Source organism: Ochotona curzoniae, unplaced genomic scaffold, assembly GCF_017591425.1.
Source record: "Ochotona curzoniae isolate NIBS_2020 unplaced genomic scaffold, NIBS_Ocur_1.0 contig_4105, whole genome shotgun sequence".
Classification (NCBI taxonomy): domain Eukaryota; kingdom Metazoa; phylum Chordata; class Mammalia; order Lagomorpha; family Ochotonidae; genus Ochotona; species Ochotona curzoniae.
In genome coordinates this window covers 6,915,922-6,936,392 of record NW_024466129.1, presented here as the reverse complement: position 1 = coordinate 6,936,392, position 20,471 = coordinate 6,915,922, and the positions used below count along the sequence as shown (strand labels likewise).

At 40.3% G+C, this 20,471-nt stretch overlaps 1 protein-coding gene across 1 annotated transcript in view; it reads left to right on the top strand.

The window, feature by feature from the left end:
• Positions 1-20,471, top strand: part of ACBD6 (acyl-CoA binding domain containing 6) — a 151,446-nt gene that overhangs the window by 65,845 nt on the left and 65,130 nt on the right. Inside the window, exon 6 of the mRNA XM_040984347.1 lies at positions 6,905-6,994. Coding sequence (XP_040840281.1) covers positions 6,905-6,994 — 90 coding nt within the window. The remainder of the gene's footprint in view (positions 1-6,904; positions 6,995-20,471) is intronic.

Genomic DNA, 20,471 nt, shown 5'->3' with positions numbered 1-20,471 from the left:
ACTACGTAAATAAAAATCAAGCCTTGGCCACACTTTGCATTGTAAATTGTGATTTAATACAAAACCAGAAGATAGTAAAAGTAGAATCGTTTTAATACGTTTTCAAATTTATTTTTCTAATTTTTATTGTGATAATGTATGTACAACATAAAATGTACCATTTTAAATATTTTTTGAGTAAATGTTCATCCTGGGCAGCTGTCATCAGCATGCATCTCCAGACCATTTTTGTCTTCCCCAAAAGAACCTGTATTCTTTAAACACAAACTCTCCTGTTTTCCTCCTGGCCAGCATTGGTTTATTTCCTGTCTTTATGAATGCAACTGTACTTCATCGAATGAATTCATGCAGTATTTGTCCTTTTTGACTAGCTTATTTTGCTTAATATCATCATGATATGTTAGCATTTTCTTCCTTGTTTATTTTCCATTGTCTTCATTTACCACGTTTTGTTTATTTATCTGTTGATGCGTCTGTGGTTTGTCTTAATTTTTTAGCTATTGTGAATAATGGTGCTAAGAACATGGATATGCAAATTTTTTAATTCCCCCCTCTTATTTATTTAAGTTTTATATTTATTTTTTGAAAGACAAAGTTAGCAAGAGCGAGAGAAGAGTGGGTGACATCTTTCATTGCTGTGAGTCTCCAGATGGCTGTGATGGCCAGTGCCGGGGCAGGCCAAAGCCAGGAGTTTCTTACAAGTCTCTCACGTGGGTGTCAAGGGACCCAGACACTTGGGCCGTCATCCACTGCTTTCCTGGGCCCCGAGCAGGGAGCTGGATCGCAAGCAGAGCAACAGACATGAACTGGCACCAACATGGGATGCTGCTGTTATACTTGGGTCTCCCACATCCTGCATCAGGGTGCCTGCATTTGACTCTTAGATCCACTCTGAGCTTCATCTTCCTCTTGATGCACAACCTGGAAGGCAGCAAGTGAGGACTCAAGTCGTGGAGTCCCTGCTCATGGGGGAGATGGAGTCCTGAGCGTCCAGCTGTGGACTGGCCCGTCCCACCTGATGTATGTGGGGACAACATGTTCTTGCCCATTTCTCTCTGTCTCAAATAAATAGAACTGGGAGAGTGAGGAAAGTCCTGTCCCTTCCTACCAGCCCTTTCTCTTAATCCCAGAAAGGAAACTAGTGTTAGAATATTCTGCTTTTTTTAAAGAATATTTTATAAATAGAATCATACACATATACACTTATGAAAAGCTTTTTTCCTTCAGCATAATGTCTTTGAAATTCATCCATATTGTTAGAGATCCATACTTCTTGCCTTTATATTGCTGAATAATGTTCCATTATGTGCATATACCCTGGTGTATTTATCTATTGTCTAACGATGAATACCTGGGCCATTTGCCTGACTGTTTTATGTTATTATTGCTGTTATTGCCTGTTTTATACGGAGTGAAATAATGCTTCCCTGTTTATTCATATGGCCTTAGATTAATAACGTTGTGGCTTAGTAAATGCTTATGATGGGTTATTTTATAAATAGTGCTTTAAATTACCTGAGTTTCAACTACCTGACAGTTTAACAACATCATTTCTCCTTAGCCTAGATCTTAACCAGTGGAAGAGAGAAGTTGCTGACTTTAAATTGTGTCACAGATACTGAGAAGGGTGTGTGTGTGTGTGTGTGTGTGTGTGTGTGTGTGCATACGTGTGTAATGCTGGAGAATGAATCCACCAGGAGCCATTTGACTTCTGTGCTAGAACTACCTTGGTATCTTAGAACATCTGTATGTATTTGTTTCTTTCTAAGTATTCTGAACTATTCATTTCACTATGTAGAGGGAGAAGGAAGTAGAAATTGTGTCATTCCTGGCAGTTGCAGGTTGAGGAGTTCTCAGAGTGGACAGCTGATGTCAGCAGTAGCAGCGCAGGGGAGAAAGTAGGTGCAGCTTAGACAAGACAGCCACTCCAGGTGCTTGCTGGCTGAAGTCAACCCCTGCCACGTGGTGAACTGAAGCCCAAGGTTTCTGCAGAGAGATATGGCAGTATTTCATTGTTTTTGACAGAATGGCGAGTGATGGCTCTCAGAAATTCACTGCACTGACTTTGATGTGTTTTCATGTGTGGTATCAATACTCTTTGTTCTCAAAATACCGCAGAAACTCAATACCAAACTCACTTAATAGTAGAATGTCTTTTCATTTCATTTTGTAATACCCAGGAGAAAAATCTCATTAAAAATAATTCTCTGTGGTTTAAGGACAAACAATTAAAGATATGAAAGAAGCATGTAAAATATTAAGACCCACTCTGTATCTTCTAGAAGGTATGAAAGTAATACCACTTAATAGGTTAGTTGCTACCCTGCACTTTGAAAGCACTTTAGAATCATTAGTCTGTCTGAGGTAGGACAATATTAGCACCCTTAGTTAATAGATGAGACCTCATTCCTCACCCCTAGCTGCCCCATCCCCCACTATGCCCCTCAAGTACAGTAAATGACTACTGGAATTCAGAATTTATCCCAAACTGTCCAAACAGTGTTTTCAGTCTTCTGGTATCCTAACATAGATTCCTTTTTCTAATAGTCTCACCGTGTCCATCCCAGACTGGCAAATATTTCAAGGATATTTTTCCAATAGTTATATAAGTAAAAAATATATGTAACTTAAAAATCTGCAAGAGATCATATCATTTATAGTAAAAGATAAATCAATTATATATAGAAATAGGTGAAGTATCTTCACATGTTTGGATGAAGTCTTGAAGCAGTCTTTCCTTCTGGAGGAAAGGTTGTGGAATTGATTACGTAAAATAACTTAGTAATTGCATTGTATTGGTTTTCTATTAGAAAGACAGACAGAAAGCAGACCACACGTGTAGTTCCTGGTTTTGTCACTATTAGGTATGGGATCATCTCTGCAAATTATGATTTTGTGGTTGCTTGGACAACAGTATACATTAAAACTTGCTTTTAGGGCGTTTGTGATTTGAAGGCGTGAAGGCTGCCATTTTCAGACACCCTGTTGTGTTGGTCTTTGTTTATTTCAACATAGAGCATCTTGAAGGTAGAAATTCTAAAACCTGATTGGTTGTGACTGTGTTTACTTACAAGTATATTTAATGCTACTCTTGTCTTTGAGCTTTTTAATTTTATGTAAAATATTAATCATGAGGTGTTTTTAATGTAGATAGATGTCTTTAGCACTTTCACAGAAAGTCATTGTCAGAGAATTCATTCTAATTCAAGGTTAATTAGTGTACCATTAAAATAATGTGTTACAAAAATTAATTACATTGCAGGTCAAAAATCCTGGTAAAATGCAAAGTGTGAATGTCTGAGAGCACACCGTTCTAGCTAAAGCATTACTGCGTGGGTGCCCCCTTCTGGAAAAAACGCTCAACATGAACGTCACCCCAGAGGGCCAGTCAAAGGTGTTTCCCCGAAAGTAAAATCTTGGCACCACATGCAGAAAATCTAAAATATAACTCCCATTAACAGCAAAGTGTGCTGCTTGTCTGCTTCTCATTAAAACAGCAGAGGATTTATATTTTGGAATTCGTTGATGTGACCGTATCGGGTCAAACCTAAGTAGAAATAAGGAATCAGGTTTAGATTTAGAAGTTATCTGTACGTGTTGGTAAGAAGTATTAGATATGTTAGTATATTTTATTATTTAACTATTAGATGATTCTCATAGATGCCACGTGTCAGTGTATCACACATCATCTTAACTAAACTCTTAATTTTTTAAATCTTTTAAAAAATTTATTATTATTATTATAATTTTATGATACAGTTAAAGAGGCTCCTGGGATTTCCCTTATCCCATCCCCAATCCCCCCCCCACCTAGTTCCTCTATATCATTATTAAAGCATAGTTCTTTATACAGTCATTGCAGGCATGGACAGTAGCAGAAAGTCCAGAATCCTATTGTCAGGATATAGTAAACATTTAGTTTTATTGTAAGTCCATCTTTGTCTGGAAGTAGAAATGCATACTATATTGTATCCTCACATCTGGATGTTAGTCTCCATTTTATAGCTACTGTACATCCCATTAAATGAAAAGTCATAATACAAAATCAACAATAGAAAGAAAAATAGAAATTTACAATGCCATGAAGTTAAATAACATGCTACTAGATATTACAGTCCCCATTACATAGTTAATATACATCCACTTAAATGAGAAGCCACAAAACAAAATTAACATCAGGAAGAAAAAAGTTAACATTGAATTTCAGAATATTTTAAACATTAGTCCTTGTTCAGATAGTCTTAATATATCTGATCAGTCAGATAGAGACTTTGTTTTTTGGAAAATCATAGATACAGAAAGGAGGAAAGACAGAGAGGGCAAATTTTCCTTCCGCTGAATCACTCCCCAAGCAGCTGCAATGGCTGAGCTGACCCAAAACCAGGAGCCAGGAGCTTCTTCCAGGTCTCCAACATGGGTGCAGGGTCTCAAGGCTTTGAGTTGTCCTTGACTGCTTTTCCAGGCCACAAGCGGGGAGATAGATTGGAAACCTGGCTGCCAAGATTAGAACCATCATCCATGTGGGATCCTGGCGCATACAAGGCAAGGACTTTAGCCACTAGACTACTGCGCCAGTCCAGATGAAGAACTTTTTAAAAAGTTAGTGACCTTGTAACAGCAGGTCAGTAAAATAGAGGTACAGGAGTCTTAACTTAGGACATGCTGTAGTATACAACAATACTTAAAAATAAAACTGGACTTCTGTTTGTTTAAATGTTTATGTATTTGAAAGAGTTACAGAGAAAAGAGAGAAAGATCTTCCATGCACTGGTTCACTCCCCATTTGGTTGTAGTGTCCAGGGCTGGGCCAGGCTGAAACCAAAAGCCTGTAACTAACCAGGTCCCCCACGTGGCTAGCAGAAGACCAAACACGTGGGCCCTCTTCTGCTCTCCCATGGGCAATAGACTTGGACCAGAAGTGGAACAGCCAGCACTCCTATGCCAATGTTACAGACCATGGCTTAATTTAGTGTGGTACAATGTCAGCCTCAAAACTGGGCTTTTAAAGTCAGCTCCATTTTTTAGACATGTTTAGTGGGCTTGGAACAACAGATATTAATTTTGCCACTATGACCAATTGTGGGTGATTTTCCTACATTTTCGATTCTTTTGTTTCCCTTACTTTTTAGGAGTTTGTATAAAGCTATTGGATAACATATTTACTAGTAGATAAAAGCCAATGAAAGCAAAAGAAAGTAGCAATTTGTAAATTAAAAGCTCTGTTTTCTTTGTTTCAGTAATAAATCCTGGTTTCGTCAGTTGAACTGATAGGTTGAAAGTGACTTGTAGATCAGTTTACAAAGCTTTTATTGAAAGCTGCCTTTACTGTAAAGCCATTCTTGTCCCAGCTTCTATCTGTGTAAGTCTGTTCTACAATGACGGAAGCAGGGATTTCAAAATAATGTGCCAAAACATTTTATTCTTCATGAATAACATTTTTACCACCCTCAAAAGTAGTGTTAAGCCATACATCACCAATTTCTTAAGAAATTCCTTAACTCCTAGGGTTTTGTTTATTCTGTAGATCCGGTGGGCTTCTTTTTATCTTTTTTAAAGATTTTATTTATTTGAAAATCAGGGTTAGAGAGACAGAACTCTTCCTTCTGCCCTTTTATTCCCTAGATGGCCAGGATGGCCAAAGCTAAGCTAGGCTGAAATCTGGAGCCGGAAGCTTCCTGCACTTCCCCCACCTGGGTGGTAGGGCCCCAGACACCTGGGCCATCTTCCACTGGTTTTCCCACACATTAGCAGGGAGCTGGATCAGAAGTGGAGAACCAGAACCTGGACATGAACTAGCCATCATTTGGGATGCCACTGTCACGGGAGACAGCTGTACCAGCTGTACCACAATGCTGACCCAAGTAGAGTTGTTTCATTGGTAAGCCAGTTTTCTGACAGTGCAAAATAGGAATAGCACATTGATGGCAACTGTCTGTTAGATAAGGACTGAAGCTCGTATTGTTCAATCATTCATCTGCTCTGTTGATGTCGACTTTTACAATTGGCTTTCACAGTCCGCTGAGGAGAGCACACTAACAATGTCCACTTGGGTTTTTTCAGATGTTTCAGAATGTAAATTTGGCAACATTAAGGAGAAATTGCCACACTGGTTAACTATTCAGCTTTTGTGGCCTGTAATTGTAGTATAGCAGGTGGAGCTGCCTGCGATGGCAGCATCCCATGTGAGCATTGACTCAAGTCCTGGCTGTTTCCCTTCTGATCCAGCTTCCTTCCAAAGACCGGAGGAAAGCAGCAGCAGGTAACCCGGCCACATGGGAGACTTCTCCCAGAGCTTCTCCCATTCCTGACCAGTCGCAGGTGGTTGCAGCCACCTGGGGGAGTGGAGCAGCACACGGAGAACCCGTCTCTCCCTCTCTCTCTCAAATAAATAAAATCTTTTTTACAAATATGCATTTTGAGGACTAAATTTAAGGAAGTTTAACCCTAACATATTTAGATTATAATTTCTATGATTCGTCACTTCCCGGCCTTTTGGCTAAGATCAAACCTGGTATGGTTTCTGTGACTTTAGTGCTTGCTTTTTATCATATTTTGTTCACCAAATAATGTGCACAGAACAGTTTAAGATAACATTATTTTATATTTATTAACTACAAGACTTTCTTGCAGTTTCTTTCATTCAACAAATATTATTGTTATTGTTACCAGTCTGTGTGTAAGGAAATGAAGGAAGCTGGAAGAAGTCGTTGGGCTGCTGTATAATGCATGCAGAAATACAACCCAAGGTTTCAAATTGATTGTCCATTGTTTTCTCATAGTAAATTTAAGTGAATCATTCTTAGAATGATTAACCTACAATTTTACGTATTTCTTTGTTTCTTAAAGCCTGTCTTTGACATGGCCCTACAACTGAGCTAACAGCCGCCTTCGTCTGTCTTTCCAGGGGAGAGCTCTGCTCCATTGGGCGTGCGACCGAGGACACAAGGAGCTAGTCACAGTGTTCCTGCAGTATAAGGCTGACATTAACTGTCAGGTAGGAGTGGAAAGGGAAATGGAGCTAACGAAGCTCAACAGTAACCGTTTCAGAGTGGACACTTGAATGGTATCAGTGTATTTCACAGTGTTGCATGACTGTTGTATTGTGCTGTGACGTTGTCATCATTCCAGAAGGAAGCACATGAGCAGCCACTTCCTGTCTCGCCAGCCCCAGGCTTTGGCAAACCCTGGTGCACTTCCTGTCTCCGCAGCCCCAGGCTTTGGCAAACCCTGGTGTACTTTCTGTTTTTATGAATTTGCCTATTCTGTTTATTTCATATAAAAAATAATCATAAAATGTGTCATCTTTTGTGTCTGGTGGTTTTGCTTATTGTACTATGTTCCAGATATATCCCTGAAACAGTAAGTTCTTTTTTTTCTTCTTATGACCTAGAATTGTATGTCTAGTTCTCATTTTATTTGTTAGTTGATGGATGATTGTGCTATTTCTTCCTTTTTGGCAGTTGTAAATAATGCTTTGAGCAATGTATATATGTGGTTTTTTTGTTTGAACACCTCTTTTCGTTTGTGCTGGTTGTATACATAGGAGTGGAATTGCCAGGTTGAATGGAATTCAACATTTAACTATGAGGCACCTCTGGTCTGTTTGCCTCAGGAGCCACATGTGGCTTTCTCCCATCTTCACCAGTACTAGTTATTTTCTGTTTTTAAAAAAATTGCAGTCCCGGTGTGGTAGCCTAGCACACACCAGGATCCCATGTGAGTGCTGGTTCTAATCCCGGTGGCCCCTCTTCCTGTCCAGCTCCATGCTTGCAGCCTGGGAAGGCAATCGAGGACAGCACAAGACCTCGGGACCCTGCACCCACGTGGGAGACCTAGAAGTTCCTGGCTCCTGGCTTCGGATTGGCGCAGCTCCAGCTGTTGCGGCTGCTTGTTGAGTGTATCAATGGATGGAAGATCTTCCTCTCTGTCTCTCCTCCTCTCTGTATATCTGACTTTGCAATAAAAATAAATAAATCTTTTTTTTATTTTTTAAATTTATTTTTATTATAAAGTCAGATATACAGAGAGGAGAGACAGAGAGGAAGATCTTCCGTCCAATGATTCACTCCCCAAGTGACCACAACGGTCAACGCTGCGCCGATCCAAACCAGGAGCCAGGAACCTCTTCTAGGTCTCCCACACAGGTGCAGGGTCCCAAGGCTTTGGGGCGTCCTCGACTGCTTTCCCAGGCCACAAGCAGGGAGCTGGATGGGAAGTGGAGCTGGCGGGACATGAACTGGCACCTATATGGGATCCTGGCGTGTTCAAGGCGAGGACTTTCGCCACTAGGCCACCTCACAGGGCCTGTGTGTATATCTGACTTTTCAATAAAAATAAAATAAATCTTTAAAAAAAATTGCTACTGTAGGAGATGTTTGTACTTTACATATACTTGTTGACCATTTGTTTCTCTTTTTTGGAGAAATTTCTGTTTAGTTCTTTTACTTGTTCTTAAAGTGAGTTGTTTATTTTGTTATTGTATTTCAGAGAGTTTTAAAAACATATTCTGAATAGTAAATCTTTATTAATTGTGTGGTTTGTTGATGTTTTCTCCCTATGTGTTTCCTCATCACCTCCTTAACGGTATCTTTTGATGCACAAATTTTTATCTTTGGTGAAATCCTCGTGTCAGTTTTTTCCTTATGGTGTTATATCTTACAAGCCATCGCCAAATCCAAGGTCATTAAGGTATATACCTTATGCTTTGTTTTTTATTTACTAAGATGAAATAAACGTAACAAAATTGACCATCCTAACCATTGTATAATTCAGTGTCATTTAATACATTCACATGCAAAGGTCAGTATCTCTATTTCTAGTACTTGTGTAACACAAACTCCCCATTTTTCCTTCTAACTACCAATTTTGTTTTCCCTGTAAGTGAGCTGTCTCAAGGTGTCTTCTGTCAGTGGAGTGGTACACTGTCTCTCTTCAGTTGGCTTACTTCACTTACCATCTTCCAAATGCATTCACGTTGGAGTACGCATCAGAATATTCCTCGTTAAAGCTGAGTAACACACTGTTGTCTGTGTTTACTGTATCTTATTGTAGTAGTTAGCACTTGTTTTCTTCCACCCTTTGGCTATTATGAATAATTTCAGTGTCAGCACAGATGTCCAAATGTCTGTATCAGCCCATGCTTTCACTTCTTCTAGTATATACACAAAGTGAAATTGCTGAATTATGTGGTGATTGATTCCATGTCTAATTGTTTAAGAAAGTGCTGTACGCTTTCCCATAACAGCTATACCTTTCTCTAGTTCTACAGTACTATATGAACCAATTACTCAACATTCTTGCCAACTCCTGTTCTTTTCCAGTGATTGATTTGAGTGCCTTTTATTTGGTGTTCTTGTCTCATTTCTCTGACAAGGCCTTCCGGCACTATGTTGAATAGAAGTGCATATCCCTGGAGTGGACATTAGCCTAGTGGTGAAGATTCCCGCATCAGAATGCATGGTTCAGTTCCCAATTCCAGCTCCTGTTTCCAGCTTCTTGCTTCTGTAGACCCTGGGAGGAATGGTAACAGCCTGAGTGGTAGGGTTCCTGTCCCTGTGTAGGAGACCTGGCTCCAGTTCCAGCCCAAACTCAGCTTATATGAGCATTTGAGTAGTGAACTAGCAGATGGGATTCCAAATTGCTTTGCTTTCATCTCATCCTCCACACACCCACCCCATCTGAAACTACCTATTCAGAGTCATTCTTTAACTTTTTTTACTTATTTCTTTTTCTGTGTGAATTTTGAGATCATCTTTCCGATTTTTGTTTTCCCTGGTCACTACCACCACTACCAAATTCAAATTGTTGAAACATTTGTGTCTTCTAATTGCCTTAAATTGTTTGGGGATATTTTAGAGAGTTGAATGACCAAACTGGAATTGACTGAGATTTTTTTTTTTTTAAGATTTATTTATTTATTTTATTGGGAAGTCAGACATAGAAAGAGAAAATACAGAGAGGAAGATCTTCCGTGTATTGATTCACTCTCCAAGCAGCCGCATGGCCAGAGCTGTGTCAATCCAAAGCCATGAGCCTGAAGCTTAGGGCTGTCCTTGAATGCTTTCCTAGGCCACAAGCAGAGGGCTGCATGGAAAGCGGGACAGCTGGGAATAGAACCAGCACGCATCTGGGATCCTGGCAAGGCAAGGACTTCAGCTGCTGGGCTACTATGCTGGGCCCTGCCTGAAGTTTTTGCTTTATGGTTTTTTTGTGCTTTGTTTATTCAAATAACATAAGAAATAACAAAAACTGCTTTATATAGCTTTGTGGAACACTTTTTACTAAACACTGGTTTCCATATGAAGGAAAAATTCCAGTTTTCAGGATCAATTTTTTGGACTGTGTGCCTGACAAGTCGTTTCCTTGCCCTCTTCAGAATCACATGACCATTTCATGTTGCCCAGCGTTGGCTTTTCATTTATGCTGTTGCACGCAGTTTATACTGTTGCTGTGCTTTGTGTGTAGTTTGGGCGTGTCCCACCTGGCTCATGTGTGTGAAATCTAATCGCAGATGTGGGGCTTTAGGAGAATGCAAATTGAATCTGTGATGATTAGACGTGTGGCTTGGGCAGTGAGTAACATTAGGTCAGATCGTCACGGGGAGCCCTTAGGATGGCCCACCAGCAGCTCCATAAGAAGAGTAGGGTAAGAAAGTTACACGTGCGTAATCCGTGCTTGCCATACAGAGGGCGATGCCAACCCAAGACTGCTGAAGAAGGCCCTCACCAGATGTGGGCCCTTCCACCCCCAGCACTGCGAGTTACAGAGGCCTCTCTCCTTTCTAAAGTTACCCAGCCTCCGGTATACTGTGATGGTCGTGGGAAACATTAATACAACGGTTAAACTTCAGTGATGGGGATGCTTTTGGCTTCGTCAGTTTGAGATGCTGGGATGCTTCCACGTGAGAAGGCCCTGGAGATCAGCTCTCAGCTTCCCCTTTGGATTGCTTTGGTTTTGTTACTGAAAAGTCTTTTCAAATATGGACAATGAAAATTAAAAAAAAAAATGGAAGAAAAACCTCAGTCCTTTCATGATTCAATCCATCTTAAACAACATTATTATTGACTGTCCTATTGGTTGCCAAAAAGGAAAATCAATTTTATTAGAAGTATTTCCTTGGCCAAGGACCTGGGTTGTAACCCGGCACAGACTGGCTGATGTTATCAACTATCTGAAGACTAATTTTTACCATTAGCCTGAAATGAAGCAGTAATTAGAGATACGTCAAAGTCCACTCTGTGTTTTCCTGTCATTTTTACCCTTTAGATATCTCATACATTCTTTTATTGCATCGCAGTTTCTGAGTGTCCTGTGACTGATGGATTGGAAGTTGTAATTTTATTTTATTTGTAGATTTGTAGATTTCATTTTCTATCTGTCAGGATTAAGAGCATAACTTTGTCTCCTCCCTTACTTGATACTGATTTTTAGTTCAACTCTCGCAGTTAGGTTTTACCACATTGTTCTGACACACAGCCCTCTTGCCTTGTTGAGTCTGATTTTTCAAGTCCCGAGCAAAGGTTCAAACTGTCCCCAAAAGCAGGTGTTGGGATGCTGAAGATGTATGATAAACTTTCTCAGATTCATTGTACCTGAACATTAAGGAAGAAATCGGTAGAGGAGGGAGCAGGAGGGGGCGTCTGCGGTGTCTGCACTGTGCAGTGAGTCCCACAGTTCAGAAGGAAGACGTGTTAGAACACCCAAGTGCCTGATCACTCAAGCCGTGGTCCTTGTCTCCCAGGGTCCTGCGTAAAGATACTCGGGAGCCAGAGCCCAGACTGACCCTACACACTCTGATATGAGGTGCAGGCTAGAAGTCTGTTCCTAATATGTTATTTTATATTGGGCTTATTATTTATTATGTTCAATATTTGTGAAATCCATTCATGTTATGTTAATCAGTTATTCCTTTATGTTGCTGTGTAACCTTCTGTTGAGGGCATATAGTGTAGTTTCTATATTCCCTAATGGATGTTTAGATTTCTTTCCTTCAATATTTGATTATTATAAATAAAAGCAACTATAAATCTCTTTGGATGATAACATACAAATTTGTTTCCGTTTCGCTTGAGCATATAGCTAGAAATGGAATTACTGGATCATGTAGTAGCACTATGCTTAGCCTAAAAGCAATGAAAGTTTGGTGGAACGCCTGGGTCCCTACCACCCATGTGAGAGACTTGAGTTGAGTTCCACATTCCTGGTTTCAACCTGGCCTGACCCCAGCCATTGCATCCACTTTTATGGGCAATGAACCAGCTGATAGAAGATGAATCTCTCTCTCTCTTTCTCTCTTCCTCTTCTTTCTCTCTCTCTGTGTTTTTCCGCCTTTGTCCCTGTAACTCTTTTAAATAAATAAATAAGTAAATCTTTAAGGGAAAAAATGGTTGCCCCATTTTACATTCCCAAGAGCAATGTCTGGGAGTTCTAATTCCTCCACATCCTTACTAACACTTGGTAAAATCTGTCTTTTTATTATAGCAGTCTTAATGCAGTCAAGTAAGAAGTCACTGCAGTTTTTCAGTAATATTTTCAGCTGACACATAGAATTAGACGTACTTATGGGGTGCCATGGGATGTTTGACACATAATGGTGTTCACCAGAGGCTGGAGAACATAGTGGGCAGAGAGGAGGAAAGGTTGTCTAATGGACACAAAATTATAGTTAAAAGGGACCACAAAGTTCTGGTGTCTTATTATACAGTGGGGTAACTATTGATAACAATAGTGTAGTTATAAAAAAGATCTCACTGTAGCTTTGGTTTCTGTTTCCTTGATGGTTAATGATACTGAACATCTTTTCATGTACTTACTGGCCAGTCCTAAATTTGTACTTAAAGTCTGTGCCTGTTATTAAAATTGGGCTCTTTGTTGAATTGCAAGGGCTGTTCATATCTTCTGAACGCAGATCCCTTCTCAGCTGTCTGATTTGCAAATGTTTCCTTCCATTCAGCAGATTGTCTTTTCGCTTTCTTGACAGTGTCCTTTGAAACAAACGTTTTAAATTTTAATGGGGTCTGAGTTATTTTTAAATTTCATTTCTGCTTTTAGTGTCATAAGAAACCATTGTCTTATCAAAGAGCATAGTGGTTAACCTTTTTTATGATGTCATCTCTTGTTTTTAACTTTTTGATTAATTGTAAATTAATCCTTTGCGTAGAATATGAGGTAGAAGGCTTGACTTTATTCTTTTACATGTGGATGTGCAGATATTTACCACTGCCTATTAAACTGCTTTAACATCCATATCAAAAATTGACTGTAAATGTAAACTTTTATTTTTAAATTCTCAATTTTCCATTGATTGACAGCTCTATCATGTTTCAAAATTAAAACCTGTAATTCTTTTTTTTTATTATTTCTAAGTTGTTTTGACTATTCTGGGCCCCTTTGATTTTCTTATGAATTTTAGCATCAGTTTACCAATCTTTGCAAAATAAGGTAGCCAAGATTTGATAAGGATTGGAGGTGTGTCATCTTCCAATATTAAATCCAGAACATAGATGTCTTCCCACTTACTTAGGTCTTCATTTCTTTAAATATTATTTCTAGTGTTTAGCTCTTTACTTTTATATTTATTGCTAAATATTTTTTTAAAGATTTATTTTTTTTTTTATTGGAAAGGCAGATTTACAAAGAGGAGGAGAGACAGAAGAGGATCTTCCATCCATCTGATGGTTCACTCCCCAAGGGGCTGCAACAGCCAGAGCTGCACCATTCCGAAGCTAGGAGCTAGGAGCTTTTTCCAGGTCTCCCACGCAGGTGCACAGTCGCAAGGCTTTGGGCCCATCCTTGACTGCTTTCCCTGGCCACAGGCAGGGAGCTGGATGGGAAGTAGGGAGACTGGGATTAGAACTGGCGCCCATATGGGATCCCGGTGTGTGTAAGGCAAGGACCTTAGCTGTTAGACTACCATGCAGGGAGGGCCTGCTATTGCTAAATATGTTGATCTTTTTGATAAAATTATAAATGGAATTGTTTTCCTTATTTTTATTGTTCATTGTTAGTGTATAAACATATAGTTGTGTTTTCTGTATTGATCTTGTATTCTTCATTCTTTTTGAATGCTTTTATTAGTTTAATAATTCTTAATAAATTTTTTAACTTTTGTGTTTCTTTCCAATCCAGATCCCCCCTACTGCTATAAAAAAAATTATTTATTTATTTATTTGAAAGGCAGAGTTACAAAAGAGAGGGGAATGGGAAGGAAAGAAGAAAGAAAAATATCTTCCGTCCGCTGGTTCACTCCCCAGGTGGCTGCAAAGGCCAGAGCTGGAGAGCCTCCCGCATCTTCCAAGTGGGCAGAGGGGCCCAGGCATGCCAGTGGGGCCACTGGAGGTAGCTTTACCTGCTATGCCACAGCACTGTCCTCGCCGCCTTTTTAATTTTCTTGCTTATTCATGGACTGAAACCTCCTTTATGGTGTGTCTAGTGCTCACTGACCAGCAGCAAGGGATTTGATACACAGAGCCGGTCATCACACACACAGACTGTTGACTGATGGTCAGTAACCCACGTGGGATAAGGGGGGAGGGTTTGATGATTTTACATATCAGCAGCAAGAGTTCCCACAGTCTGCCTACAGATCCCATCAGTTGCTCCCACAGCCCTGCCTGGGGATTCCTCAGTTGTCTTCCTACAGTTTAGACAAGACATCCTTGTCTTAGAAAGAATTTAGTCTTTCACAATTAAATTGATTTTGAGATTGATTCCTAGCCTTCTTTCTGAGAATAAATTTTACTTAAGAGATTGAGCTTGATAATTTTTAAGTAGAATTTTTTGCATCCGTATCTATAATGAATATTCACTTGTAAAACTGTTATTTTCTCATATTCTGATCAGAATTTTTTTAAAAAAGATTTATTTTTATTGGAAAGTCAGATATACAGAGAGGAGGAGAGACAGTGAGAAAGATCTTCCATCCGATGATTCACTCCCCAAGTGAGTGCAATGGCCGGTACTGCGCCGATCCAAAGCCGGGAACCAGGAACCTCCTCCGGGTCTCCCACATGGGTGCAGGGTCCCAAAGCATTGGGCCGTCCTCAACTGCTTTCCCAGGCCACAAGCAGGGAGCTGGATGGGAAGTGGAGCTGCCGGGATTAGAACCGGCGCCCATATGGGATCCTGGCCGTTGAAGGCGAGGACTTTAGCCGCTAGGCCACGCCGCCAGGCCCTCTGACCAGAATTTGCTGTCAAAGTTGCTAGCTTCTCAAAACTGGAAGTAATCCCTTGACTCTGAAAGAGTGCATGTAAGATTAGTATTGAGTGTTCTTTATTGCTTAGGTATGGGATTGTCATTCCTAGGTGAGATTCATATTTTCCTTTTTTTCCTATTAAATATGGGGGGGGGAATCCCTGGGTATAATACAGGTAAATATGAAAAGATTGAAAGGCTTCAGGAAGAGGGAGGTGTCACTGGAGACCACAAGAACTGAGGAATGGTATTGTGATGGTTTGTCTTTTCTTTGTTTCTTACGTAACCTAGACTGGTTTAGAGCTGTGTAAATGTAGACTGAGTTAAAGTTCTGGAAAAGCCCACAACTAGAAATGCCAGCAGGCATAGACACCATGGTTCTGGTCTGTCTGGTCAAACTACAGAGAAGGAGAGTCTCAAGAGCTTCTCAGTAGTATCCAAGCTAGACACCTCAGTGGGAAATTGTGCCACTTGCTAGTAGTGTTCAGCAGGCAGGAGAGATTCATTAGAAATGGATTCTGTAGGTGGTTGTAAAGTCCCAGGAAGACACCGAAATGACATGCATTATATCAGCCAGAATCAACATGTGGAGTGCTCCTCGGAGTGTTCGCCTTTGGGTGTAGCATGGAAAACAGATGAAAATCGTTGTCATTGGAACTACAGCTTATAAAATGTTGACTGCACAAGAAGCCCAAGTAAGGAAACTGCTAAAAATAGGTCATTTAAATAGGAGCCAGATTTTCATAACATACTCAAAACTGAAGGTTGCTCAGCATACTGAGAACCAGCACAATCACAGTTTGAACAGAAAAAGGTAGTCAGCTATCCTGAGTCGTGAGATGGCTCAGATGTTGAACAACTTTAGAATAGTCCTCATTAACATGTTTAGGTGATGATTGCAAGCATTCTTGAATCAAATAGGAAATCTCAGTGAAAGTATAGATTTTTAAAAACCGAATGGAAATTACAAAATATACAGTATACAATGGCTGAAGCACAAGCTCCCTGAATGGCCTGACGCTAGGTGGGGATGACAAAGTAAATACTTGGCAAATTTGAAGACAGAGCAGTAGAAATGATCTAATTTGAATACTAGAGAAAAAGTAACTAGCAAAGATGTTAACAAAACCTCCAAGACTGCAGGACAAGTTTTCTTTTGATCAGAGCCCCAGCAGGAGAAGGAAGTGTGGAGCTGAAGACATTCCATATTTGGGCAAAGGCATAAACCTGCAGATTCAAGGAAATCCTAAACAGATAAGCCTGAAAAGAAAATCCATGCCAAGATACCAAAAAAGTACTAACTTCAGAACAACGAAGAGAGGGAAAAAATACATATCCTTAAGGAAGTAAGTAGTCGTGGAAGCCCAGAGGAAGTGACATCACATTTTTTTTTAATGCTAAAACTGTCAACTGCTCATTCTGTATGCAATAAAAAATATTGTTCAGGAATAAAGGTGAAATAAAAACATTCTCAGGTGAAGAAAAACTGATAAGAGAGTTTCTTTACAGTAGATCTACTTAAAAAGAATGGCTAAAGAAACTTCTTCACATAAGAAGAAAATTAACAAGAGACTTGAAACAGAAAGAAAAGGCAAATGTAGTTAGCAGAAATAGGGGTAAATATAGAGTTCTTTCTCTCTTGACTTTTAAGAATTATGTTTGTTGCATGAAAAATTACAGTGTTGAATGTGGTCCTCATTGTTGTCAAGAAATGTTTGAGACAGTTCCATTATGATACATGAAGAGTATAATGTTGCAGGAGATCACGCCAGACAAGTCTAGGGTGTGTTTATGAACCAAGTTTGGTGATAACAGGGCCCACTAGAAATTAGCAAATGACAAGTCCACGTGGCAGTCCAGTCTGCGTTGAAAACCCCAAGAATAGTCATTACCCTAAAGCCCATCCATTAAACTGAAGACCTATGTCCCAGCTTCCCCAGCAATATCAGTTATCCTAAGAGACATGCAACGAATAACCTGGACACAATCACAAAGCTGCAGACACTCACCTTTCCCTGGCTTCTCTACCCACATTCCATTACTGGAACTCTTGGAAGCACACGCATTAGAAATATAAAGCATCTTAGCATTGCTATCTTTACTGTCTCGCTCAAGCAGTGAAGAGAGGGTAAGGAATACAGACACACACAGGGGCCATGCTCAGAGGCGCTTGGTCCTTAGAGTCTGTCTGTGGGAAGGCAGAGAGCAAGCAGGTACTGGGGAGCTGAAGCACATGACCAAGAGAGTGAGCCTGTCCCTCTCGTGGGCATTTTCTGGGGCCTGTGCAGGGAGTGGTTATACAATAGTTCAATACCGCCCCCTCTGGTTTCAGGTGATGGTAGATGAACTAGCTGGTCACTGGTGGGCAGAAGGAACCATATAGGCGGTGGAGGAGTGGCTTCCAAGCTTGTGACCCTGAACTAACCACCTACCCCACAACAACAACAAAAAAAAAGTTCTTACTTTTGAAGACAAAGATGAACAAACTAAGAAAAACAACTTTTCATAAACTCATCCTCACAAAGCAGGTTCAAATCAGACTTGGATAAGAACTGTAGTTTTGAGTAATCAAATAAGCAGTTTAAATAACTCATTAATGTATCAAGTAATAACTCATTAATGTATTAAGTGTAAAAGTAGTGTGTGAGAATAACGGATGAAGCAAACAGAAACTTCAAGAATCAGGAGGAAATGCTAGAAATAAACGCTAAGAGAAAAGACTAGATCCTCTGGCAGATGTTACGTAGACCGAACGTCTAAGGAGACAGTCGGCGAACTTGAGGCTGTGTCACTCGAGACTGGCGAAACTGAAATGCAAGAAGAAAAAAAAAATAGGAAAGAAAGAGCAAAATAAACAAGAATTTGTAATACTTTCAAAAGATACGAGTGTAACTGGACTGTCAGAAGAAGAGAAATAGCAGAGGTGTTTGAGTGGCTGATAATGTTTCAGAATTAGTGACAGACCCCAAATCACGAATCCAAATTGCTCAGAGAATACCAACGAGAATAAATGCGATATAGGGGGGAGACAATGCAGGGTCCTAAAGGATAGTAAGGGGTCTGCATCTGCCAGTGATTGACTATCAGTACCTGTGGGTGGTAATAAACTACACACGTACAGCAGTAGCTAGATTGATCAGTGAAAAAACCAGACAAAGACATGCGATAACAAATATCATAAATTAGTACTTAGTTGAATTCATAGTGAAGCTGTCTGACTTGGAAGGCTGTAAGTTACAAATTTAATTTCTTTAATGGATTCAACACTGTTTTCTCTGTTTGCTGTTTTTAATAAGATGGGATAGTCAAGAAACATGTGTTTAGATCTATAAATTCCTCTTTATGAATGACTTGAAATATATTTAGCAAATTTTGGTATGTTTTTATTTATTAATGAAAGCTTTTTAAAATTTGCACTGTGATCTCTTTGCCCCATGGCAATTCAGATATTTGTTAACTGCTAAATGTTTGAGGTTCTCTTTTTCTAATTTGCTTCTGGTATGGTAACAGAACATCATACTATTTTCATTCTTTGCAATGGTTAATACTTGATTTTTTTTTTTGGCCTATTGTATTTCGTATTTTGAGGAATAGTGCATGTTCTCTTGAGAAAACTTTTGCATTCGTTTTGATACAGTTTCTATAAAATCTTTTATGTGATGTTGGTTGGGCCTAGGATGCCATGACTTGCCTCACCTCAGCGTCTGCAATCTTTTTGCGCAGCCTGACCTAGTCAAGTCTGCCCCCATTCCAGCTACTGTTGGTGGATGCTGCAGCCTATCCCAGCCCAGCCTGATTGCTGTTCTGGTCCTAATGTGAACTGGCTGGTGTTACGGCCTGATCTGGCTCCTCTTGCCCCCTGCCTTGGTTCTCAGATCTGCCAGTGGGTGTCATGTGCTGGTCCCAACTGGTCTGTCCCCAGACCTGACCCACATGTATGCCGGCAGGTACTGTAACCTGACATTGTCTGGGCTGCTCTTTGCCTTGCCTCTTGGAAGAGCTTGGGAAACTCCAGACACAGCTTTCACGTAGTCTAGCGTGAGTCAAGAGCTAGTCTGGCCTGTTTTACACCCAGCCTGGCTCTCACGAGTACCATTGGGGGGCTGGAGCCTAGCCCAACGTGTCACTGCAGTCCCAGTGCACACCTGTGCTCGTGCAGTCTGCAGACACCCATCCATGCCTGCTGCCCTCAATCCTACTCTTGTTCTCACCAGTGGGAGTCCCAACCTGGAATGTGTTGTTACAGCAAAAAAAAAACTGTGTTGTTTAGAAGAAGAATCTGCATGTCCCTCAGTCTGCAGGTGTATCATTGGCCTTCTTGACATTATTCGCTCCTTTAAACAAATTTTACAGCCTTGGTGGGGAAATAGGGAAGTCAAAAAAAGTGAGATTGTATTCTCACAGTAACCTTTCTGGAGATACATGACTCCAATTTGTTTCATTACTGATGTTCATTTTGATAATTTTGTCTTTTTCAAGATTTATTTTACTTAAAAGAATTAGAGAGAGAGGCATCTTGCATCTACTGCTTCACTCCCCAAATGGCCACAAAGGCAGGAACTGAGCTGATTAGAAGCCAGGACCCAGGAACCTCTTCTGGGTCACCCCCACTGATGCTGGAGCTCAAGGCCTTGGGCTGTCCTCTTACTGTTCTTCCAGGACAGAGTTGCATGGAAAGTGACAGGGCATACAGGATGCTAATGCCGGGGTGCTGCTGCACTGGACCCCATTTTGGTCATTCTGTTAAGGTGGTCTCTAGAAGGATTATTGACAGAAAAATTCCTTCTTTCCTTTTGTAAGTCGTTGGTGTGTTATACAGAGACACTTGGAGATTGTGCAAATATACTGTCCTCATCAAATTTCATGTTTTTATTTACGTCAGCTTGGATTCATTATTCTAATTCATTGTTATCATCATTCAGTTTTATGGTTAGGTTCTCTCATATTTGTCCAGAGAGACCTGCTTTGATTTTGTATGTGTCTGATCTCTTCTCATCATCCTTGGAGCGCTTTCCTACCTCTGGCATGACAAGTTCCCGGCTCATTTTCAAATTTTCCCTTTTCTTACTCTGGAAATATCATTTTCCATAGAGAACTCTGGTTTGATTTTGTAGAGGATGATATTCAGAAGTCAGGAGCTGGGCACTGAGTGTGTTCGCTGCCACAAGGCGGTGACTCTTCAGGCCCTGCCTGCACCCGTGGACATTCGTGTGTATGCTCACTGCTCTGTGTGGGTGCTGTAGTCGCAGACCTCCCTCCCATGGCCGGGCTGACTAAT